Source organism: Amphiura filiformis, chromosome 5, assembly GCF_039555335.1.
Source record: "Amphiura filiformis chromosome 5, Afil_fr2py, whole genome shotgun sequence".
NCBI lineage: Eukaryota > Metazoa > Echinodermata > Ophiuroidea > Amphilepidida > Amphiuridae > Amphiura > Amphiura filiformis.
In genome coordinates, this window is record NC_092632.1 from 19,320,253 (window position 1) to 19,347,227 (window position 26,975).

At 34.8% G+C, this 26,975-nt stretch overlaps 1 protein-coding gene across 4 annotated transcripts in view; it reads right to left on the bottom strand.

Annotated features, from left to right (window-relative positions):
- Nucleotides 1-76: 76 nt before the first annotated feature.
- The window catches only part of LOC140152765 (protein Smaug homolog 1-like), a 69,817-nt gene continuing 42,918 nt past the window's right edge, over nt 77-26,975 (bottom strand). For all 4 annotated transcript variants that reach the window (XM_072175257.1, XM_072175254.1, XM_072175255.1 and 1 more), the window contains exons 5-11: nt 25,924-26,033; nt 24,792-24,878; nt 18,323-18,560; nt 17,629-17,833; nt 16,234-16,456; nt 15,220-15,415; nt 77-14,310 (exon numbers count right to left, since the gene is read on the bottom strand). In XM_072175257.1, the coding sequence (XP_072031358.1) occupies nt 14,276-14,310; nt 15,220-15,415; nt 16,234-16,456; nt 17,629-17,833; nt 18,323-18,560; nt 24,792-24,878; nt 25,924-26,033 (1,094 nt within the window). In that variant the 3' untranslated portion in view covers nt 77-14,275. The remainder of the gene's footprint in view (nt 14,311-15,219; nt 15,416-16,233; nt 16,457-17,628; nt 17,834-18,322; nt 18,561-24,791; nt 24,879-25,923; nt 26,034-26,975) is intronic.

Sequence of the window (26,975 nt, forward strand, 5' to 3'; positions counted from 1 at the left end):
ACGAAAATAAAACTTATTGTGGCGATATCTTCTGTAATTCACACTTAAGAATAACGGAAACAGACACACATAGTAATCTTGTGCAATATTTGTGTTTTAATAGCAACACTGAACTCAACACAGTTGATTGGATTTTAAATTGCTATACATGTACATAATAATAATACAATGTATACACCATGTTTTGTGAGAAACATAATCATCGTAATCATAGTAAATGTCCAATGCTAATAATAACAGAAATGGGATGAACATTAATGAAACCAAAATGACTGGTTATTTATCAAACTGTTGGGAAAACCCTGATTATATAAATGAACAGAAAACCACAATATGTTTGTAAGTTTCTTTTGTGTACATTTGTATTATATGATGTAAAGGACTTTGAATTTGATCCTACCCAAAGGGCAACCCTTATGCATTATTCTCCAACAGATAAACCTCCACTATATCCATAAATATCTCATCTACATCTTAAAACTTTAAGGTCATGCAATTGTTGTACAACAACAATTGCCATGCCTTCTACATTACACAGCCACACGGCTGATGAAATAAACAATTCCAAGTGAGGTTGATAGCAGTGAGCCTTTACAACACACCACTCTGCAAATGCACTGCCTTCTAGACTTTTCTTCTATACAAGTTGTAATTTTCATATTGGGAACTAGCCCAGGTTAATTTTCATCCAGGATATTCATGTTGGAAACTAGCCCAATATGAACATGTATGATTTTGTTTTTGTAAGTTCAGCTATTTGCAGGAAAAAAACAACAATTTGAAGCCTGTATCAGGGTAGATCTATATTCCTGTAGCCTATGTCTGGAAGTCTTATGACATTGGCCCATCCATACAAGTATAATACATAATTTTTAGGGGAACTTCTTAAGGCCATTGGGCAAAACATTTCATTCAACAACAGAACACCAAGGCTATAATCTTTCCCTGTAAAACTTTTGACGAGAGCATATTTAAAGCGTACATCAGGTATTCATTGCGTTAAAACACACTTGCCTCCGATCTGCTGTTGCCGAGTGGAAATTTATAAATGAACTTCATACACATTGTTAACTCCGACTTTGCAACATCATGGTAGTACGCACTCATCAAAGGTTTACAACAAAAGATTACAACAAGTGCCACAGAACAATGCTTTGAAATTGACAGTTTTGAAGAGGGCACCATGACTATAATTTTCATGTCAGGAGAATACAACATACAAATTAAAACCAACTTTGAAGCTGTAATACTCCTGTACATCACAAAATACAATATTCATTTTAACAAAATGTTTGAAATCATACTAGCATCCACTCTTTTCATCACCAAAGGAATCACTTGACCCATTTTCATTTTACCCATGCATTATTCAAACTATAAACATAAAACTCAAGTTCAAGTCAAAATGCAGTTTTACATTCAAACAAAATGACATGGAAGTTTTTACAAAAATTCCAAAGCAATGATATTTTGCTTCATGCCTCAAGTAGTAAAACATATTATCAATATTGATTGGAGAATTGAAATTTCACAATAAATTCCATTTATCTACTTGCATTCCTTCACCATGCAACAAGTTCACAACTGATGGACATTGACCTCATTTTGGGTTATGAGCACAAGTCGTTAGACAACCTAGGAATAGGTGGGACATGTGAAACAATTTTGATACGGGATTGCAATGCAAGGAGTCTGACTTAAAATGGAGTCATTCACATACAAGGTTGAGAACCCTGCCATATGGTCAGTGGCGTAGCAAGAGCAGTGTGGGGCCCTTCTAATATCTGGTTTATCAGCCCTATGCCTAACCACTTCCTTTTCGCTTTTGCTCGGGCCATGGACTTTGTCCACCCGCTTGCTATGCCCCTGCATATAGTTTTCTTTACAAGTGTGTTTGGTAACTGCTAATAGGGCAGTGGCTAAGGAGTGGTAATGTACATGAGATGTTCATCACAAATGAACATCTTGTTGTACCGGTACATTTGAAACCACTACAACAAAACCATCATTCCCAGGATTGGAGGGGCAAGTTAAAGAATGCAAGTAGGAAATTTGAATTCTCTATCAATATAGGAACTGAAATCCTACTGATGATTCAATGAGATCCTTGACAAAACATTTATATACACTGGCTGTTCAAGTTGAAACCCTTACACCCCCAATGGAAGACATGACCTTAAAAAAGGGTGTATCAAATGGAGTCACCCATTCAGATAACCCCATTTGAAATTCACACTCACTGAGTGGAAGATTAAGGTTATGTCTTCCATATGGAGTGGATGGATTTCAACTGGAATAGCCCATTTCTTATGAATAACCAGCACCATGGCTGAAAAGGAAAATGAACATTGTTCAAAATACGCATAGAAAATTGTTACCATATTGTCTATACATGGTAACTGACATCTCTTCATAATACACAAAATACATGTTTGCAACTTAATCTTCACAGAAGTATCTTTAAAGTTGCAAAGATGAGAGAATTAAAATATACAACAAGCATAACAAAAGATAAGTCTTGATTATGATACGATAAGATGATACAATGCAATGTATTTGAGTATTTTATCCTGTAGCCTACATGACCTGCATTCCCACAAGTTATCATGGTTACTCCTCATTTCAAACAGCAATATTCTTTTCTTTAAAGCAAATATAATCGATATGTATTGGAAATGGTTTCATATCAACATCCTTGAAGTCAACTTCTGATTTTAAGCCCAGAGCTTCACTCAATATTATAATGTGCATTATGTACAGTTCCAAAGACCCCATTTTTCCTTGTTTGCCCCAAGATCCTTTTTGTGCAAAGTCTTTGCTGAAAGACTGCCCTGTTCAATATTCTTGTTACTATAAGATTATACTGTGGATTTTGCCAAAGAAATCTTGTAATTAGCCAATTGTCAACTTTTTTTGGCATCCCCCACAAAAAAGTCCCCAGTTGTACATATATGTCACTTTCATATTTGAGTGCCCACCCCCCTGAAATTAAAGCCTGTAAAAAATATTAAAAAATAACCAAAATCTTGTTTTCATGTGTATTTTCCCCACAAAGGCAATCAGTCTGTGTAAAAGAATAGTTTTGTAGTACGATATGGAAACACTTTTGGATTGGATTCAACAATTGAATTATGACACTCCTACAGTTTGTAACCATCCATGTCACCATGTCAAAACAACCAATATTGCAAACTTTTGCCCATATTGCAAAATAAAACTTCATTGCTTGGACTATAGACGAATCCAAATACACGCATTCCTACACCTGACTAGCAGCCTTTAGTTGGGTAGCCGTCGGCTACAATGCACTCAAAATGTGAAATGATTCGCCTTGGCGGAAATTTTAAACTGCATTCCATCACCCGCTTTACACCTTCCATGAAAACACAGGCAGACAAAAGAATAACAAACACACAGCATGGTCTATTCGCTGTTGAAGTGACATAATAATCGGATTAACTACACGCGGTATCTATGCATTGATGTACTTGCGAACAAAAGGACTATATGCATGAATAGATGCGACGGGATTACCTGCGGAATTATCTCCATTATATATATTATTAGCTATTATTCTATTAACCCTCCTCGTCCTTGCATCTTCTCTAGGTGTTAGGCGGCTTTTATTTGCACAATTGACGCTCAAAGCACCAGGTTGGTGCTAGCGGCTACCCAAAGATGTCCGACCAAATCCTGACCATGACTTGGCTACTTGGATTCGTCTATACCAAAATTTATGCCAATTATAGAAACAAATAGTGCTGTGTTTTTAGGAGTCCTGGATACAAGCCAAACAGGGCAAATGCAGGTATGACCATGATCTGGGTGTACACTCAGTAACTAATACAAAACACTTTCATCAAATAAGTGTTACCTTGTATTTCTTCAATCCAGGAAAAAAATATAGTTTGCACACTTGCTCAAAACAATTAAACAATATGATGTGCTGTATCAGAAGTATGGTGGCAAGTGAAGCCTGCCATGTATTTAAAGTACAGATTTTGTCCTATACACAACTCTTCCCTGTCCCCATCTTTCAATGTTGAAGGAATCACAAACCTGCTGATAATATAATATTGTCCAACATCGAATTTGATGTCGTCATGATTATGCAATGATTTAGTTACTGGTTCATGCATGGACCTGCACACCAGTGTGCAGGCCATTACATGTGTGTTGTGATCATTTTGATTGTTGTTCCCAGATGAAGTTAACATGAACCAGGTTTCCAAGTGATGAAAAGGCTCTGTCATCAGAAATGATTCAAAACAATCAAAAGTGTGCCAACATTTTCCCCTCTGGATTGTAGTTTTAAAATGGTTTTGCTGATTTTTCTTACCAAGGACTGGGTGAAGACAAAATACATCACCCCATCTTTGATACATGAATTCTTGCATTTGTCAATAACTCAATATAAAAACAAGAAAAATGATCATAATTTCCACAAACCACAATGGCACCAGTCATAAAATTATGAAATTATTCTTTTTTAAGATTCTAGAAAACAAAAACATGCCAACTTGTGTCAATTAATTAAATCTTACTTAATTGAACTGGCCTAAATCTTAACAACAGAACTTGCCTTTATATTATGGATTTAACTAAAATATAACGAAACACCAGTACCTGCTGGGCACTTAATAATTTATAGACTTTGTTACACATGTATGGTCTCTAGTAAACTAAAAATCTTAAAACTTTGATGACCATGCATCAATGAACATTTAATATAGTGATCATGATCCCAGCTTTTTTCATATTACAGCAGTCACAGATATATGCAAACCAAAAATGAGATTCAAAAAGACAGTTCTTCTGCCTTACACTTGTTATTATGGGGTCGGCTATGAATGAATATCTATTTTGCAAGACACAGTCTACTTGTCTTATGATCAGCCAATGTTTTATGTCTTTTAGTAAAACTATCAGATTAGGTGAAGGAAAAAATGAACACTTTTACAGGCCTGCCCGTCCCATATTCTGCATTTGGGGAGAATTTATTATTTTGTTTAATTTTGCTAAAATCAAATAGGTTTGCAAAAAATTATTCAATATTTGTCATAGTTTTCAAGCTTTCGGTGCTATTTTAGCCCCCAGAAAAGAATCTTATAAAAGAATGAAAAAAAATCCAGTCTGACCGACCCTACTTGAAAAGTCTGTCTGCCCGTAATACAGATTTTTTTTCATCGCCTTAAGAATATATCTCAATGTTTGTAAGATAAAATCACATATTCAACCTAATTAATGCCCCTTTCCTATTAGTGTCTATGGATTATGCAACTTGATCAAGTGCCCCTTTCAGTGCACCTGCTTAAGTGGCCCTTAAAATGCACTTTTAACAGATAAATAGTTCAATCACAGACAAATAAAAATCTGGCATTGAGTTGCACTGGATGTAATATATTTGTTCTGTAGTTCCTACTTTCAACTTCTAAACTAAACTTTTAGCTTAAACTCAACTACCTTCAACTTAAAAGGGCGTTTCGTGATCCACAGCCTCATCCCCCACTTTTTTCAGAAAAAGTTAAATTTTTATACCGCTGGAAACCTCTGGTTACATGATGTTTATGAACAAAAAATTACTTGCAGATTAATTCATTTGACATTATCATCAAATTTGAACGATATTACAACAGTGGCCTATGGAGCAGTGTAATACCCATAATCATGCATAACTCATAAAATCAAAATCAATTGAAATTTTAGGAATAAGCTTATTTTTGGATAGCTACTAAAAAATGTCATAAGAAGAGGATATAAGGATCACAAAATACTCCTTTAAATACTGAAGAACAAAATAAGGTTTCCCTCTGAAATGAGTAAAATGTCCATCTGGGCGCTAATTAGGTTGAATATGGTACCCCTTAAAATAACAAATGTTCTGTAAAAGTCTGCTCTGGCTCATCAGCATTCCTGTGATGCCACTAAGTAATTCACAGCACCTTATTTGTGCTTTATCTTATTTTTGTAATTTAAACGACTTTTTATTCTCTAACAACTACTTGTGTTGATTAAAACAAATTATTTGACAAGTATTGCTACTGCTAGCAAAAATCAAAATATAATTGTCATAAAAACACACAAAAACCAAAAGGAAATGATGATCACTGCAGAAAATATGCACAGCATTTTCTCCTTCAATGATGCAACATAAATTACTTTTAAAACCAGATTAGCCAATTATGGCTCTTTCCAAAAATAACTATCCTAATTCAACACTGATGAAAAAATAATACAGGCAGCAATTTAAAACAGTGAGGAATAAAATCTAAACATATATCTTTTTCTTCTTTTTTTTTCTTGCCAATACATATAGTTTGGTACAAAACTGCATCAAACATAAGCACAAGAATGCATGCCTTTACTCAAATTTGTCCTAAACATGGTTGCACTGTTCATTTTAAAATAAAATAACAATGAAAATGTCAGAAATAACTTTCAATCAATGAAAGTGTTCAATTTGAAGGAGAAAAAAAAATCACAAACGCTACAAGTATACTAACTGGCAACCCATGTCAGGATCAAAATAAAGTATCATTTCCAATGGCAGTAGCTATGTAAAGCTTTACATAATACATGCCCTACTTGGATATATTATGTATTGTCAGGTTACTCTTGACTGCGACACAAAGAAAAATGTCAAATATGGGTAAAAATTTTGTTGTAATACCATTGATATACACATATTTGACTTAATCAAAAAACATGTTTTACAATACTACAATATGATGTCATCAAAATATAATTCAAACAGTAAAAGATAACTCAGATAACCTCCAGGGTGTTCTTTTTTTTAATGCCATGAATTAACTAGCTCCTCTCAGAGGATTATAAAAATGTATCACTTGTTTTTTTTGTTTAAGTCAAGCCAGCAAAATTGAGTGAACTGCCCTAAAACCAGCAGGCATGCACATATACAGGTAATGTTTGCCATACTTGACCAATGCCTATCAAGGGTGTCGTAAAAGTTACAAGATGATCAGTCACAAAGTGCTCTTACGATTTGCAAAAAATACACAGGAATCACAGCTTATAAGCTATGCCCCTCCCTACCCCTAGCTTGAAAACAAAAAATAAGAGAAGCACTGGTGTGTTTATATACATCCACAAACGGTATCTAACACCAATATTATTTCATTGTAATAATATGTTTGTAAACTAAAAATACACTAATACATCACAAGTTGGAACTGTTTTAGAGCTCAAAACAGTTATATTTTTAGCTGTTGACCACATTGACACAAATGCCTTATCACATAATTTAGCTTCTTTGACATAGCAATAGCATGCTAAACCTCAGGAAGTTATAATGCTGCTCTCAAAATTGGGCAATCCAATTGTCACCTATAGAGCATTAATATGTATTTGAATATTGTAAAGATGAGGACAAATTCTTTTTTGTTGCCGGTATGAATTGCAATAAAACAACTGCCCAACACATATGTGCATGTATTGTTTTATGATTTTGCCAGTGAACTTAAACATATCAAAAGAGCGGAGCATTAGTCACTTACATGCTTATACTGTTACATTGTATGCTTTCGTTATAATACTACTGATTAACATCCTACTTGCCTTATAGCTCTAACAAAAATGTCTATACAATTACATTGATTGGCCTAATTTGTATTTGGGGCAGAAGTGCATTGTTTTGATATTGTGCACAGCACATGATAATGACCTTTGTGAAACAAAACATAGTGATCACTACTTGCACCTAACAAACCTAGTGAGTATACAATTGTGCATTATACAGAAGTTAACAATGTATAAATGTACACCAGCAACATGGTATTAGTTGATGTAAGTGCACAGCACATTACAAACATATACAAGGTGTACATACTAACTGTGCTGCCAGCAACTGTACAGGTAGGATTTCAAGACCAGCTGAATGATAAGTTGTGTACAAAGTATTATACATATAATGCATGAATTATGAGCAATACATGTAGAATCAATTCATTTTTTGGTATTAAACAACTGTCTGGCATGGATGTAAACATTCTAATCATGGATGGAATTTCTAGGCCTGGACCCACCAGGGGTGCATCAATACGTAAGCAGTAAAATTATTGGACATTTTGTCAACAATTACAAAAGTTACAATCAAAGATGTGCATTAACGTCTGCTATCAAGGGGTCTTATTACCAATGTGTCAATAAATGAAGAGACTTGTTATGAATTCTAGGAGTAACTCTAGACATACTCGCCCTCAACCTCATTACTTAAACATGGCTCCACTTCATAACACAGATAACAGCACCCTCTTAGTAATACACAAACTCTTATTATTATATATCAAATAAATCAGTAGATTATCTGCTAGGATAAGACTAACCATATGTACAATACAGTGAGTCAGCCGAGGATAAAAGCTAGTTGGATGCAATATATTACAGACACTGGATACAATACAGTCATATCATCAACTGCATAAAGACTTACATGTATCTATAGCTCTTGCAAAATAGAGGAGATATTACAGAAGTAAATACAAATGAAATATTCTTGTCAAAGTCATGACCACTGGTCAGAAACAAAATGCATTGGTAACATTAATCTGGGACACATTATAAAACTTTGTTTGGCTTATAATTGGCCAAGACTCATACCACTGTAGACTGATATAGAATTATTGGAATGGCATGCAAGCAGTTACGCACAGCACCAACACTAGTTGCACATTGTTTTTTTTGCCAATTATAAGCCGATCAAAGTATAGCTGTTCAAGTAGATAGGCTTTCTCGATGGGAGATCATAATAAGTTGTACCATTTCTATGACTGTCCTGTCGATTATCACAGTCAGTGAAGCCAGTCTGGGTGAGTACTGAGTAGTAGTACTTTCATGAAATGTGTCTTCAACTTCATTTGTCAGATGTGTCTTTGACTTCATCAGGCTGTCCTGATGAAGTCAAAGACACATCTGATGTAAGCACGACCACTCACACAGGGACCGGCTGCCCCAGTAGTGTGATAACCGACGGCATACTCATTGAAATACTGTTAACTTATTATAGATGTGTAAATTATTGCAGTACTCAACTGTACACCAAACTATTAATGTAGTTCTGTATACATACATGTACAAAGAGAACAGGTCAGCATGAGGACATAAGCACAAAACTCAAGCCTGAGAAGTCTCATGGATCCATTCTCCTCTTTATGGTATAGGTGGCAAGATAAAGCAACATAACAAACAGGAAGATCCTCAAATTGGTCAGTCAAAACAGATTACTTCTCACCCACTAAATACTGCCAAAAGGAGATTCAAATTACACAAAAAATGTTTGCTCTTTTTATCATGAAGACCAAGAACAAAATTTCCAAGCAGATGTCTCATGAAAATGGAAAAATTGAAATTAGAGCGCCCATTTCTATTTTGAAATACTCGGATCAGACTCCTTCTCATTGTGAGGTCACTACACCTTCTGCAGAGGGTGTCTGGTTACCTTCCCTGCATAAGCCAGTACCCCGAGGCAAAAAGATGCAGTCTTGCTGAAGTGTACAACAAGATGGTACCCCATAGGTTCAAGCCCACCACCTCTTGTGATCAGGAGATAAAACCATTGAGCCGTCACAACCATCTACACAGTAATCACCTGTAGGCAAACAATACACCATTGTAATTTTGCTCACTGATCTATTTGAAGATATTACCTCAAAATATACATGTACAACTATTTTAACAAAAAAAACAAAAAGCTAATCCTAACATAAATTTGTCAACAACAATGTATACCACCTATCAATGCAGCATTGAAGTCATAATAACTCTAATTGTGTGTTACTGCTACTAAAACATTAACATATGATTTCTATATAATAATAGAAGTATACCACCATTTATTATGCCCTGCATATATCTTAGAATTCAGGTGTTGCAATATGGTACAACTCAGAACGTATCAAAACAACAAAATTCCTTCAAATTTGAATAGCATCACTAGCGCTGTGTATCAACAATAATACAATACATAAGGAAAGAATATATATATATAGTTTATATTTTACATAAATGCATTTGACCATAGGAAGTCCTGCTCCTGTGGTCCTGCTATCTAAGCATATACATATTTGAGGGTTTACTTTACTATTCTCATTGGCCAATCCCTCACTGGTAGCTACATCTGCAAAATATAATATTTCAATTTCACTGGACTTTCTCATGGTTGATCACATTTTATACAAACATAAGAGCACAACTTGTGCTGAAGGTGGTTTATGTAAAATATGACCATTTTATGTCAAAAGGATGCATGTCATATGTAGAATCCAAACATTATACTTTCTTTCATTGTGGTCCCTGCCACATCTGCCTATGTTAAAATATCTCTTCACAGAAGTTGAATGGATAATGTTTACAAGTCCTATATCCCTTTCAAAATACTCTCTCTTACCATACTATATATGATTGATAGAGTGCACAAACCGATAGCAACATTACTTATAGTTTGGCATCCTAAACCCACCCTCATATATCAATTCATGAATTACAGAAACTCAGACCAATTGAACTACATCCAATGAAAGTAATCTTAGTAAGAGAGAGTATAATTGTAGTTGATACAACATTGCATGTAACCTTTTGCCATCAAATAGCCACCTGTGCACGGATCTATATAATACTAGACTGTCTGTATCTCAAGATAAAATCCATTGATTTCCTCTACATGTTATAATGGAAGACTTGTGCCCCTCACTGCACCACACCATACTACAACATCAACTCTGTTATGTAACCAACAAATTTTTATCTGACAACTGATATACTGTGTCATCAATCAACATTGCTGGTAGTAAACCTAACTAGACATGGGTCTACCGTAGGCATAGAAACTAATTGCCATGCCAACTAATTAATGATGATACAAATCCAGCAGCCTCTAGTCTTTCCTGTTCAAATAGGATACAAACAAAAATTTGTCAGGACATGTACCTGTACCTCTTTGGATACATATGGGAGTTTACTTAAACATCACCATGCTTGCATTCAAAGCTAGGTATATTGTTCAGTACAATGTTTCATGTGGGGTATTCGCTGTCATAGTCCACGTTAGAATATGGCCGTTGCTAGGTCAACTGGATCACGCTTTCTTTGTTACGAACCACTGATCGAAATGATCACAAAACAAAGCCTAAGGCATATCAAAATTTGGAACAGGTGTATGAGCCCAGGCTTGGAGCAGCAACCAATGGTTACTAACGTGCCGCACTACGACAGCCAATAAACTTCTAAAGACCGAAGTCAGAATATTCAAACTTGCATACAAATTTGTTGACTTCATATACATGTCTTTTTTTTGTCAGAGAAGAGATTAACTTAGCATCCATAACCAACTATACCAACACAAAAAACAGAGACATTTGTCAAGGTTTAAGACCAACTCTTTTTGAAAACAAAATCTATCACTTACACTATATACTACTTATGGTAAAAATGCCATATTTGAGTGTTATCGCTTACATGCTTCAACAGAGCTTTTTGGAATTTATATTGGTAACTCAAATCTTAAAGAAATTTTATTAGACACCCAAATAAATTAATGAAAATAATGATTCCTTTGATTTTTCTTATAATAGTATACTTGTAAATTTATATTTACGGTTTGTTAACATTACTTTTGAAATGAAATAAAGCAAATACAGTCCTCTTATGTACTCATAAACATAATGATAGCTTCAATCAACTTTGGCCAATTTCAGACATGTTACAAATGATTTATAGATTAATAATAACATTTTGTTGATAAAATAACTAAAATCACTCAATTACAATGCATCAGTTGGAGGCATTGTATCTCTTGCTGATGTTCAGTCAGTAAATCACAAAATACCATGTAATTTCTTTTTCTAAAAAATAAACTATCAATTAAATCATTTAATTAAACTGTTTGTGAGATCAAGTCACAGACTTCAGAACATTTTCCATAATTGTTCAAATAATTTATTGCCAAGTCTAAAAAGGGAGAATTACCAACTCTGTCACTCACATAAGCAATAAGCAATCCCATGATACAGCATTTCATTACAGTTTCCGCAATTTCTAAAACGAATTTCAAAGTTGTCTTATGTTTGCTTCCAGTTTTGTAACCGACTGTATAGCACGCTTTCTACTTTTACAAGAATATAATATAATGATGAACAAGATGAACATAAAATGTTATCAAAAATGTTGTAGGTGTGAATAAGATATGCCCTAAATTGGGTACACCTGTTACAGAGTAATAATTACACGACATATTGACATACTATACAATATATCCAACACTTGTTTTGTTCATTCACTTCATTAAGATGTTTAATAATTACATACACTTAACTCCATATTTACTTGTCCGCACACAAGAAGTTACAACACATATAATCTTTGTGTCAAAATCAGTAACAAAATGTTCAAATTTCAAGTTTTCTTTTTCAAAACATTTTACGCGGAAGAATTTGTTTGACTCTTAATATCCTTGTGTAAAAAAATTCCTGCAGGATCACATCCCGTGTGCCCTGACATCAAGGAAACCATTTCATATGCAATTCATAAAAAATAGTTGAGCGACGAGAACGTCAAAATGCAGAGAGAAAAAATCTCTTACGACAACTTCAGGACCTGCTGATAATTTTCTGTCTTTGATTCGTTTCTCAATTGATTAGTTTTTAACATCTAATTGCAATGGCACTTGATTGGATAGGAAGGACAGTGTTTATAATACAATTGTAAGGATCATGCATTATATATATACTCACTTAACCCAGGGATATGTGTCGTAGTTAAGCTTATTCTACTTCGTATTACTGTAATAAGGTTATTTTCCTGAGACCGGTGATTTTCTATCAATTTACACGCCAGTGGTAATTCTTATACTATCTTTCTTCTCCGACACAAAATTTGTCACTAAATAAGAAAATAACGAGTTTGATTCAAATCATTTGCTACAGCCTCATCTCTAATGAGGAAGTTCTCTTTCCTTTGTAGAAGTGTAATCATGTGTAGTGACCCTTGACCTGCTGGGTATCACAAATGACACACACAAAGAAGAAGTATATAAAGTATGTTACATAAGTCAAGCTTTGCTTTAGGGTGCATGTAAGACCATAGCAATATATTGCAAATACAATTGGATGTACAACAAATACTCTGACTACAGCAATATACTGATTTACATGTAGTATAATAAGCTCATCAAAAACTATAAACTGAAGACTAAAGGTGTTCATTTGTAATGGTGAAAGCATTCGAAAGATGCGAAATAGAAACAATTCAGGATGATTTAGGCATAATGTTTAAATTGGCCGACTAGCAGCCAACTTGTATTGTATGCAGCCATATTGTGTGTTATCCACATGAAATAACCCCTATCAGCATTTGACTACAATGATACTGGATTTGACAACATTTCAATAGAATTTCACAAAGAAGTGATTTGTACAACGGCAAGTGCAATCTTTTGGTTAATAATCTACATGTCAATTTTAAATTTTTGAATTGTATAAATATCATTTTCGACAGCAAACCACAGAACACCCCTGAATTAGGGACATGTGGGTGAATGCAAAAAAACACCAGCACCTGATTACATGGCAAGAATTAACTACACCCCAATGAACTATGGGAAACCAATGCAAACTAAGCTGTATCGACAATGCAGGCATTACTGTGTCTGTAAGAACTGATGAGTATACCCACAATGCATTGCTTTCATGTTCTGTTATTACTTGCACACTTGTCCATGTTGTTTGACAGCACCAGATGATTATCCATTGTCTGCAGGGCACCAGCCTACTTGCCCACATGATCCTCTCCATTCCTAATTGATGATCTGGTCAAATTTAGTTCCATTTCCTGGTGACATACATCTTTGTGGTTTCTTTAATCCACTGCTCTTGCACCGATGATCTTCAGGTTTTCAGACCCGAGCTGATCACCAAGTGGTAACTGCTATACTACTGCACAATGTTGATTTGTACTCAAGTAAGCTTTGTGCTACCATAAGTTAAATATCATAATGCTAATATACTTTCACCTCAAGTTTGGTAGTGAAGTAGGAACATATTTCGCTGGTCAAAGTATCAAATCATGCATGCTAAACCTACTCCCGCAAAGCATATTCACATGCATACAAGGGCGGTTTGTCGGCATACATGCAGTGCAACCATGTGAAAGCTCCAACATCACTACCAAACTTGAAGTGAAACAAATTGTAGTGTAAATGCTACCAAGATGTGTTGCTGACCAATAATTTCAATTGAACCAACCATTGGTCATGGCTCATTTATCATCAGTGTCTCTGTGTTTCAGTCATCTGATCCATATCTGTAAGTGGTAAGAAAACAAAGATTTAGTATTACAGTTGCTTCCAGAGAAGAACAGCCCTCGCATGCTCTGATCGACAGTGTCAGTCATGCACCCTGACGAGCGACATAGTCTGTGTTCCATTTGTGAAAAGCTTTGATCTGCTTCAATATATAATCAGCCAATCAGATTACTGGTCTGCCATGATTGTGGGGTGATTACAACAGCCAATTTGTAACCCACTTGTGTATTTACGCTGGGTATGTGCTACAAAGGCAAGCAAGTGTTGTATGTCTCAGTAAGCAAGTGTATTAGTATCAGCAGTATCTAGAGTCGGCCTTATGTGACCCAATTACAGTGCCATATTAGCACCTTTCAGCACCCATAGGAAAACCATCTGGGCATTGAGTGGCAATGTTGTTCACATTTAGTCAGTTACAGTTCCTATTTCTACTGTACAGCCTTCTTTTGTGTAGGAAAACATCAATTTTGCCTATCAGATGATAATTTAAATATGGTATATTTACACTTATTCTGAACCTTAATTATTAATAATAATATTTTTATCCTGTGTTACATAAGCCAATCAGGTGGCTTCTTTGATTATTTTATGGCAAGGTAAGTTTATTGGTATTCATCAATGACCTTCATAATAATATTTTATTGCATGGTACCAAAGTATGATACTTATGTTAAATTCCAGTTTTAAAATGATTGAAATTTATCAAATCCAGTTACAATTTGACTTCCAATGAGAAAATTTTGTTTAGTCATCCAAAATCTTCTGCATCTATTATAATTTTTATGGATGGCAACTGTTTGATTTCTAATGTCCAAAACTGATGAAGATGAAATTTGGTTGGAATTCCAAAATCTTCCAGGCGTGGGGTGGGGGTGGGTCAAATGAAACAGCTCATTCTGACAACCTACCTCCAAGTGCAAGTTCTGTGACACTGAGACAGAGTGATTCTGTTCTGTTCATGATCTCTGGCTCTCCTACAAACTGTGAATCCAATTGGCTAGGCGGCTGTACACCAAATGGTGAAGGATTGCCAGCTGGATGACTGGTCCTCCGAATAGGGGCAGACTTGGTCCGAGTCACTGTCGCGTGAGCATTGCCTTGAAGCTGTGGAAAAAATAACATACAAAGAAAGTCAAATAACAACATCATTTCAAACATAACAATTTGTATTGAAGAGTGAGTCGTTTGATTTTCTCACACAACACTTTTGAGCTTACATGGAGGCCCATCACCCGTCTAGATTTTAAGGGCAAGTGGTTAATCACTCGCTGGCATGATGCTACGTGAGTGGTCGAATCCCTCTCCAGTATGCTAGGCGAGCGTTGCCATCTTTTCTCTCGGTATTGGATCCATTGGATTCTTCTTAGAATTTTGTTCGAAGCACGCAAAAGTTCGCAATATTTTCCTATTTTGATCCAAAACACTTTGTTTTCCGGCTAAAAAGGAAAATGTAGAGGTCAGCTATTGCTTTGTTTTTTTCTTCTTGGATTTTTTTTCGAAGCACGCAAAAGTTTGCAATTTTGAACTATTTTGGCCCAAACAGCTGTATTTTTCCGGCTAAAAAGGAAGATGGAGAGGTCAATTATTGCTTTATTTTTTTCTTCTTAGAATTTTTTTTGGGAGACATCGCCTAGGATTGTATCCAATCCAGCTTTCTACCTTTCAGGGTTTGAAATGTTTTGATTAGTACTTGCCATATGATCAAAATATTATTTGATCAACTTCAAATATATATTTTTGTTTTATTAAAGTCTTTTGTTTGTGAAAGTTTTTATAAGCCTGGTGCAAAAATGCAAGCAATTTGTAATAACTTTGGAAAGGCTTCAACAGCTCATAATAGCTGATTGAAAAAAAAAACACCAAAAATAACAAAATGACACAAACATTGACACACAAACAATTCCAAAGGAAAATGAACGTACCGGTCTTGGTTTGACATACATGCTGCTGGATTGTGTGGGTCTGAATACACCTGGTTGGTTGGTAGTTGCCCCGACAAGCAATGGATTAATACGTGATTGAGTTAATGTGCTAAAGCTTGGTCTGGCTAGCCTTCTGGCTCCACCTGCTGCTGCTACTGCTGCTACACTACTGGCAGGAAACATAGCATACTCTGGTGGAAAGTTGGTGCCATAATGACCCCATCTACAGAATAACAAGTAGTAAGAATGTATACTTGGGTTTGTGCAATGAAATAATTAACTCCAATCAAGTCTTCCCATGAAATTGAACAAGATTACACAATTGCCTCAAGAATCCTGCTATACTTTGCTTTATAGGGTGGCAATATCACTTAGTCATTTATACATCTTGAACATTTTTGAACTCCTTCAAAATGTCTTGATTAATTGGCAAAATTACAGATAATGACAATTATGGAGATTCAGAAATGAGGCATGATCGGGTAGCATGAACTACAAACAAATCGCTTCCATCATCTATAGTCCTTCTTTATGAGTTACTCACTGCAATACCCCAAATCTGAATCCACATACCAGAGGTAATAAAGATATCCCTATTCTAAAATAAAAGTGGAAGTTGAAGGACAAAAGAGATAGTATCACATGAATAAATTTCAAGTCTGCATGCACAGGAAAAGCAATAGACGTTTCACATTTATTGTGACTATTTTCCCATTTCTAATCAACATAAATCTTTGTTTGGTTTGGTTTCACACGTGTCAAGCACTTGAAAGACCACTGAGCCTGGCTAAGTCTACATTAAATAGTTTGCATAAAACATTTTTCCATCAGACAGGTAGACTAGCCTGTCTTATCAGAAAATAGCAGTTTGATTAGTAGTCTGAGTTGTCAATCTACTGGATCAAAAGCTCAAATACCTTCTTCAAACTTGTAGGCTTTTGTTGTGAATAAGCAGTATAGGCCAATGGTTTATGAGCAGGCTTTCTTGTGAACAAGTTTTTTTCAATAGCTAATTTTGCTCATAAAACTTCTCCTATGATCAAAAGCTTTAGTCACAAAGTAAGCCTTACCATTTAAACTGGGACAAATCTCAATTTTAAAGAGCAAAATCATGTCTTGATTTTTCTTCCTGAGCACCATTTATAGCAACATAATTTAGGAGAATACCAAACATATTATTCAGCAAGCGAGCCTTCATTGATACTTTTATCGTACTCTTGCTGAAAGTCAATTTCAAATGTCATGCAACTCCAGAAGTGGTTTATGTATAAATTTGATCATTTCTGTTAAAAAACGTCACACAAAAATTTAAATTTGCATCCCAAAACAGGCATTGTAATTTTTGTTCCAACAGCTTGACACAATTTCAATCTTTGTTATCATCCATGTACTTACGGTCTAGTTTGCTTGGTCTCCTGCAATGATAACTTTCTCGGGAACGGATTTCGACTAAACTTTTGACAACTCTGCCGCCACGAATACAATCTTTTCTTTTGAGTAGCGGTGAAAGACTCATGATTGAGACTCTTGTCTAGGAGTTGGAGATACAGACTAATGTTGTCCTCATCTGGTCGTCTTGAAACCAACAATTGTGTACACACTGAAAAACACAGGACAAATATAAAAGGTTGTACAATTGTCTGTGTTAGTGCCAGAATTACAAAATTTTCTCTTTTGTGGTTGAAAAGATTCATCACAATCGTTAGGAATTTGTTGAATCAGAAAATGTGAACCTTTTAAGTGAGTATTTTGTGTTTTTCAAGTTCAATGTGAAAAAAAAAATATAAATAAGTTTTGAATTTATTTCAAACTAATTAAAACTTCATTTAGCCATATTAAATAAATAAATAAATAAATAAATAAATAAATAAATAAATAAATAAATAAATAAATAAATAAATAAATAAATAAATAAATAAATAAATAAATAAATAAATAAATAAATAAATAAATAAATAAAGTAAGTCATGTTATTTCATTTCTGATTTTTTAACTTTGTATTATTTACTAGGTGGTTCCTGATATTACCTGAAAATAGCTCAAGCCATACAACATCAAATATTAGCTTCTAACCTGTCACTATACTTACTCTTTCCCATAAATCTTGTAATCTGTGCAGGCAGATCCCCCTCCTGGATAGCTCCACTACCCTGATCAGATTCTGTTGTGGACTCTGGAGGTAATCCTTGTCCAAACCCTGCTGTCGCCATTGAAGAGCTGTCTGGAATCCCGGTTGACCCATATGGTTTAATGGGAGTTATTATAATGTTCTTAATATGATTCAAGGCATTACGTAGGACTCCTGGGCTGCCGTCGGACATTATATCCTGCAGGGATGACAAAAGATAACAGCGAATATGATCAATTATTTACATGAAACAACACAGAGGGAATATCTCTTATCTATAGCGTTGTCACTACCTGTGGTCAACAAGATTCATTACACTGATCCAAAGAGCATCCCTTGACATGCTCTCTATAATTGCTTCACACCCCAATTTCAACAAGTCACACCGTAACTCTAACAAATAGAACAATCAGTTCTCAGGGAAAATTGCAAGCTATTAATTGTAAAGATGTAAACGATATTTAAGTTGCATGCATAAAGAATGTGAACTAAATAATCAGAAAGGAAGAGATTACGTAAAAAAAATTATTATTTGGCCACAGAATTTGATCACGATGCGACTGTCATCAACCCCATCAATCATGATTGTAATAATGACTCAATCACATTAGATCAAAACTTATTACCATTCATTAATTTAACATATCATCCTCAAGTCAAATTCTAATCCCTATGATACTTCTTTCCCAAGAGTTTATACTACAGTGTCCCTTACTAAATACCCTGTATTACCAATAGTCCCCCAATCCAGTGCCTCTTTATTGTCAATAACAGAAGGGACACACTTGTCATTAGGTGTCAACTTTGGAATGGTGCACCTGTTTACAGGGAAATGACAGTTTATCAAAATAGATCATCATTGCTGATACAACAATATAGTATTACAACAAATTAGCTGCCATTTTGTTACACTGGCATTATGATTAGGGCATATATTAGTTTTAAATTTTACAAAAATATTGTGTATTGTGAGAAAATTGATGATGTGTATACATGCTGAGGTTGTCATACCGGAAATAATAAATGCACGGGAGAAATGTGATATGACGGACATAGCAGTAACTTTATTGATATTGATAATTGCTAGCTTTCGACTATGTCTTCATCAGGCAACTCAAATAGGAAATATATTGTGAATAATAATGAGTACTTACATAATGTTTGGAATTTTAATCTATTTATAGCCATTTTGATGTGTAAAGGACGACTGGTTTCAAGCTTTTATAAAATATGCACGATATTGCAAAAGTACAGAGGGTTTTTAAAATAAACATTGATTCTTAAGAAAGAATTCCTGAGAAATAATATCGACAAGTTTCCCACATTGAGCTTATTATCTTTATACAGTAATTATTAATTATTCTCACTATTCTACTTTCTTATTAATTATTTCTATAAATTAGTATCATTATTTATGTTTTGGCAACTTGACATTTCCAAATTATATTGAAAGCAAAATGTAGCAAATCATTTATATCTGTCAATTCCAGAGTTCCCGTAAAAGTCACATCTCTCAAGACAGAGACAGAAATGTAGGAGAAAATGAGATATTTACGTTTGATTCAAGTGTCAATTTGTGACAATTCAAAAATGAGCTAGTAGAAGAGGTGATTTCAGGTTAGAATGGATCACCATCTATAAATACACTAGGCAGGGATAAATATGGCTTTACTTCTCTCAAATAACGGAAGTTACTCAATCACTACTTCTTCACATTCATTACTTAACAACATATCTTCTGTATACAATATTTACTTGTTTCATATAAGGGAATATCCAATGGTTTTGTATGAATTGCAACTAAAACGTTTCAATTTCTGTTTATATTTTGTAAGATGACGATAGAAATATGTTTGACTACTTATTTCTGTTTTGTATGCATGTGGGAGGAAATAATGCAAGATAGTTTCATATTGGGTAGAAACTGTACCATATGGTACCTTGGGTACATCAAATTGCTGCAAACTTGTGTTTACAACATGAACCAATGGGAAAACCATTTTAAAATACTATGTATATTGTAGTTTTGGGGTTTTTTTTCAAGTGTACATGAAACTGAAAATGAGAATTGTTGGTTTACTACACACACACGAAGAAGAAAGACTTCAAGTGATCCTTTGATACTTGGAAAGATATCCAGCATCAGCTACATAGACATGCATAGCCATGATTTTAACTTTTCTTGCAAGCCTCTTCAGGGTTCTCTTGAAGGGGTATATTCAATTTTTTGTACCCTTTTAATTGTGAATTTTTCCTCTGAAGGGATAACAAACATTGCCCAAGGGGTATTTGTATTTTGGAAGGATTTATTAACAATGTATGTCTTAATTTCTATAAATATCATGCTATATTTAAATGTGTACGTTTTCAAGATTTTGTATGCATTGGACTTTAGACTTTGGATTTGAAGGGTTACACAAAGTGCACAAAACTTACTGGAAACTACCTAAATTTACACACCTCAGCCTGACATTCCTAACTTTAGTCTAAATTGGGTTTGGGTGACTGTATTTCATAAAGTAACCCCTGGTTGTGGACTTGTATGCATAGGCAGGGCTGGAAAAAAGTTTGTTTCCAAGGAAGATAAGTCTAATTTCACTCCAAAATAGCAACATTTCCCATAATTTCTTACACAGGGAAGTAACATAATGCAATTTTCCCTCTAAATCTAAAATTCCTGGATTATGAGAGAGGGCAAGCATTTAGGTAGAGCAAGCATTTAGGTACGGCAAGCAATTTATGGAATTTTATCCCTCCACACAAGGACAGCCCCTAAGATGTAAATTGTCAAACTCAGAAGAAATTGGCTTTTCCTGTGCCTATCACGTGTGTCATTGGCAACATAATATAGCAACTTTGCATGATATCCTTTATGCATTATTAGCTTTGCATTGTTCCGTTACTTGTATAATGTTACAGCTGCGCTACAGTTTTCCTGCATGTTACTGATCAATTAGCACATATGAATAATGCATAATTTGATCATGTTGATTCCTTATTTTACTTGAAAATATTGAGGCTTCCCGCAGCCTGAAAGAGGTTCAATGGTATTAATAATTTTATGGGAGGCTTTTAAGATGCACATTATATTTCATTGACATTTTCTTCTAATCCAACTGATGAATACATATTAATTTGGTCACTTTCAGCCTTAATTATATAGAACCGTTGCCATAGGAATTATAGACACATTTTACTCTTCATAGCAACTGCATTTTCTATCAGATGCATCAAGTTGACTATGATCAGTGTCCGAAATAAGGAAAATATGGAGGTTGTCCTGAGGACAACTAAAGCATAAATTCTGCTTGTCCTCAAAGCATTTTGGTTGTCCCCAAAATGTGTCATATTTTTGGAGGTAAAATATAGTGATTGTCCAGGGGATAAGTACATAGCTCAATTTGGTTGTCCCCAGTGATTTTTGGACAAGAGGACAAGAGGATAAGTGCTTATTTCGAACACTGACTATGATGACCAAAAATTCTTCATATGCAAGAACTTCACTTTAACATCGGCTTTGTCAAGACGGTAAATAATTGAAAAGCTGTCCATTTTTGAATGTATCATCATCCATATTCATCAACACCTTTTCTGGGTACCATAAATGCTGCTAACATAAAGCAGAATTTATGTCGCTGTGAATATCGGTAATTGCTCAAAGCTTTTTGCTGCCTATGCAGCCACTAATTTTATGGTCATGTTTTTTTTAGCTTATCATAAACCATGGCCGTTTCGTAACTACAAGAAAATAAACGATCAGAACAACACCTGTATGCAGACAAGCCAGGGCAGCAGGCTTGAAATAATGATACTTGGAAATGTCACAGTAATGAAGGTTATTTCTGCCAGGCATACAATTTAAGCACATCAGCGTATTAAAGTTAGAGATGTTGACACAAAATAAATGATCACTGGCTAATGATGAGAAGCTAGAATCTATGGCAAACTTGATAAAACAGTTTCAGCATATATTATTATAATAAGGCATGTCATTGGGCAATTGAAATCCATACACCTATGGAAGACTTGACCTTAATCTGTCACACATGGAGATGTATTTCAAATTGAATTACCTGAATGGGTGATACCATTTGGAGTCTACACTCCCTGTGTGGAAGATTAAGGTTACATCTTCCATATCGTCAGCCTGCTACGCTAAATGCCTAAGTCATTTTTACATGTTTCTCATTTGGAATTTTGATTTTCTGAGTAATAAACCCGTAATTCATCAAATTTCCAGCTGCATTCTTCATTAACTTGTGGAATACATCAAAAGAGATGTATTCCACAAGTTAATGAAAATTATTACTCAGAAAATCCAAATTCCAAATGAGAAACATGTAAGAATGACTTAGGCATTTAGCGTAGCAGGCTGACGATATGGGGTGTATAGATATCAAATGCAATAACCCATTACAACATGCTACTGATAGTGGATTTGACCGACTATTTTGATCTTACCACTAACTCTTGACATCCCATTGATGTACATCCATATCAAAATGATGCACTTGTCAACTGCTACATGTGTCTCTTTTAACATTCCTAAACCATGTGACTTGAAATGACTTGGAGTGACCTACACTTGAGATGAGTCAGGTATTTATTCTTAGCTATTATGTAAAAAGAGACACATGTAGCAGCCGACAAGTGCATCATTTTGATATGGATGTACACATTTATTATTGATTTAACTCTCAGAATATGTGACAGTTTTGTGACTCACAAAATATGTCCCTCCATCCGTAATTTGTCCCCTAAATTGTGTTTTGTTGTTGCTGCATAGTGTAACCTAAATTGCATGCATGGAGCACTGTAAATGAGTAAACATTTTCAATTCAGGTCCATTTTAACCTCAACAGGCAATTTGTTTGTGCCTTCTCCACAACTGACAGTGTCCCGATATGGGGACCACAACTTGTTTCCATGATCCTCCCCCCCCCCCACAATTAAATTATCCAGTGTCAGGAAATGTACTGCAACCTATAAATATATGTCACAACATTTGTGTTGCATACATAAAGTGTCAGCTACTTTAGAAATTAGTTTCTGAAGCAGGTTAATTAACTCTCTCCAAGCGTTGTCGATTGCAAAAGACAAAATTATTTTTTAATTCAAAATTTCAGAATTGGAAATTTGCATGACCATAATTGAAATCAGCATGAAAAATCCATTAAAATGAGTACAAACAAGCCTAGTGTTGGGTCAGTGGTTCTTAGATAGCTTGTGATCTTTTGAAAAACCATCTCAAAACGTAGGACTTTTTATGTTGAAGCCTATGGCCTGCAGGCAGAGCATTAATCTAATTTCATTCAACTATCTATCCTCCCACCTCCCTGGAGTTGATTTTGATATTCTCATAATCAGCTCCCATTAAAAAAAAACTACAACTGAAAATCCAAAATAGACTTGACAGGTAAAGCTACCATGCTGTAAATAAAAGATAATGTAGGCGTTCTAATATTTGGTACACTCATAACATATTCCTCTCTAGTACAAGACGGATGACTAAAAATAGTCCTCATTTCTTCCCCCACACTTGCATCATAATCGATTAACATTGTGGGAGAATTAGCATCCAAGAAAGATGCAACACACTTGTCTTGTGTAACCAGTGTTATTTTTAGCTTTACTTGTCAACATGTTTTCAAAATAATTGGGAAAGGCTGGCATCCAGTAAAGATGCTTCACACTTTGTCTGGTAACACTATTGTTATTTTTAGCTTTATTTGTCAATATGTTTGCTAGTTTTGTATAGAAGAACATTTAATAGTCCGGCTGTCAGACATAATGTACTTTGTTTTGACATCTTAAGTTGTGTTCTTGATGAATAATGCTTCTCAAAGCCATATTTGAAAGATAATTTTACTGGCACCCTGTCAGCATTGGGTATTTTGAGATACAGAGTGGCAAAGTTCACACAGAGGTCAAAATTCAAATCTGCTCAGGTATTGTTGAAAATGTCACCAAATTATTCCTCGTGTTATAAGGATCCAGAATCAATGCTTATTCATTTAATGTTATTGCCCAATACATGCATTTTGTGTTTCTCTACCGGAAGTCAATTTGTACCAAAATTCCTTACGACAAGACATACTGCATAACAATAGATACAGCTTATGTGTTAATCCATCTTCTTTGTTATTACAATATGCATGTTGCATCATGGGAAGGAAATTTGGCACAAATTAACTTCCCTTAGGGAAACCCATCCAAAATCTGTGAATAGGCAACAATATGATAAACAATCCATCGCAATATAAAAGAATATGTAAGAAATGGACCATATCTGTAGGCTGTTAACTCTAAAAGAATTTTAGCCACAAAGAACTCATTAGGCTTGTTTGCATCTCAACTTAAAGAAAACTAAATGCAATTTTGTCTTACAAGGGACTCATTAGGTTTCAACAATCAATCTATTAAACCTTACCTTTTCTAAATTCTGAAGGAGTATCTGTCTTTCCCTCAATTTCTGCACACTAAGCACAATCTTGTGTCTGGCTCCCTTTGTTACATTCTATTTAATTAAAGAATATAAGAAAAATAATTTGGTTAAATAACAAATGAAGAGTGCTATTGCCAGGCCAGTGCACTTGCCTTTTTATTTATAGCCATTTGCATGCAGTTCCATATGGATTTCTTTAATTTTTAATTGCTATACTGTTCACAAGAGCAAAGCTGTATAATATACTTGCTATTGCTGCACAAAACAATGCATGTTTGTATGCAGTAATGGACATTGAGTGTATGCTTCGTGGAAAACAGGAAAATGAGTGAATTTTATTTACACAGCAACTGCATATAAATAGTACTAGTGCCTCATGCTTGTTCACAAAATGGGATGAATTCTAGCCTGCAGCATATTCCATGAAGTCCATATGTCATCTCACATATCTACCAATATTTCACCCAATTTTGTATGAACAAGTCAGGGCAAACATTTTTATATTGTAGTATAGAATTTCATGTTTGTTATAGCCTGCTCTTATATATTTGGCTTAACATTCATAAATCAAGTTGACATTGGTAACTGTAAATTTGATTTATAGAAACAAAATGTGTTAGAAAGATTATACTAAGTAATTCTGGCATTTTTGTGCATAAAAAATGCTAAAAGATGACCTTTTGCACCGGTCTATTTATTTCCCACCAATCACCTAGAATTTTATGTGGCAAATGAACTACTCTTTCTTACAAAAGGTCCAACTATTTGGCAAAAATTAACATTTTTGCACCATTTAATTTTCTACTGCACCAAAATTGTGACATACTGACAGCCTCAGAGTGAACACTGGTACCCATGACTTGTTTTCCCGAGGAAAGCAATATATGATCAGCTCTTAATAGACAAAAATTATTCTGCACATAATTATTAATTAAGTCCCAACTTACACATATGTAAATTCACAAAAGTGCATGTTAGTCACAGAAATTTCATATTATGACCATATAATGTATTTCTCATCACAGAAAAAATAACTTGCACCTAAAGATGGATCAAAGACAAAATAGAGCCCATGAAATGATTTCTCAACAAAGACTAATTAATACAAAGGACTTACCATTCGTTCCAGATCTTGCTCAGTGAGGGTCATCATTTCATCATAGGACATCTGCTGGAACAACCCTTGGTATTTGTGAAGTCTTAAACTTTTTAACCATGTTGGCACATCTGTAAAAGAATCAGCAACAAATTCATTTGGCAATCTATCAAACAAATTCAAAGATTTTATTCTTACAACAATAATACAGATCCCTACAAACAGATTTAGGAATAATTTGCATTTATGTTTGCTAATTATTAAACAGCAGCAACAAAATTATCATCATCAACATGATTGAGTTTGAAATAGCTATGTATATGTAAATTGAATAAATTTCTTTGCACAAAACCAGAATTTTTCTCACATTTGACGGTTTCGTCTATCATGATCGATAGACATCTTCAGAATGATGATGGTAGATCCTCACCACTTCCGATTTGCCGGATCCTGACTGTAGAAGGTGTATCAGTCAGGAGAGGATCGTATATATGTGACTTAAGTACATGTAGTGGGCCCCCTCATCCCTATTCATGACATTGGGTCCTCTTTTCCTGATCTGATGTGTCTAGATTTTCACATTGTCCCAGTTAGTTATGTGATTTTGTTGAACAGCATGATCTGCTATGGCCGATTTTGACCGTTCACTTGTTTCTTTCTGGTGTTCATTAAGTCAAGTCTCGAATTTGCGACCAGTTTCACCCACATAGGAATTGCTGTTCAACAAAATCACATCATTAACTGGGACAATGAAAAATCCTTTGTAAGGAGTGTGATTCAAACTCTTGACACATCAGAGAATCCATCTGGATCAGGAAAAGAGGACCCAATGTCATGAATAGGGATGAGAGGGCCCACTACTTAAGTCACATACGATCCTCTCCTGACTGATACACCATATACAGTTGGGATCCGGCAAACTGGAAGTGGTGAGGATCTACCATCATCACTCTGTTGAAGATGTCTATCGACCATGGTAGACGAAACTGTCAATCGCGAGTTTAATTCTGGGGTTTTTTTTGCTAAGAAATTTATTCAATCTGTTGATCTACAAACCTGATGAATTTATTCAG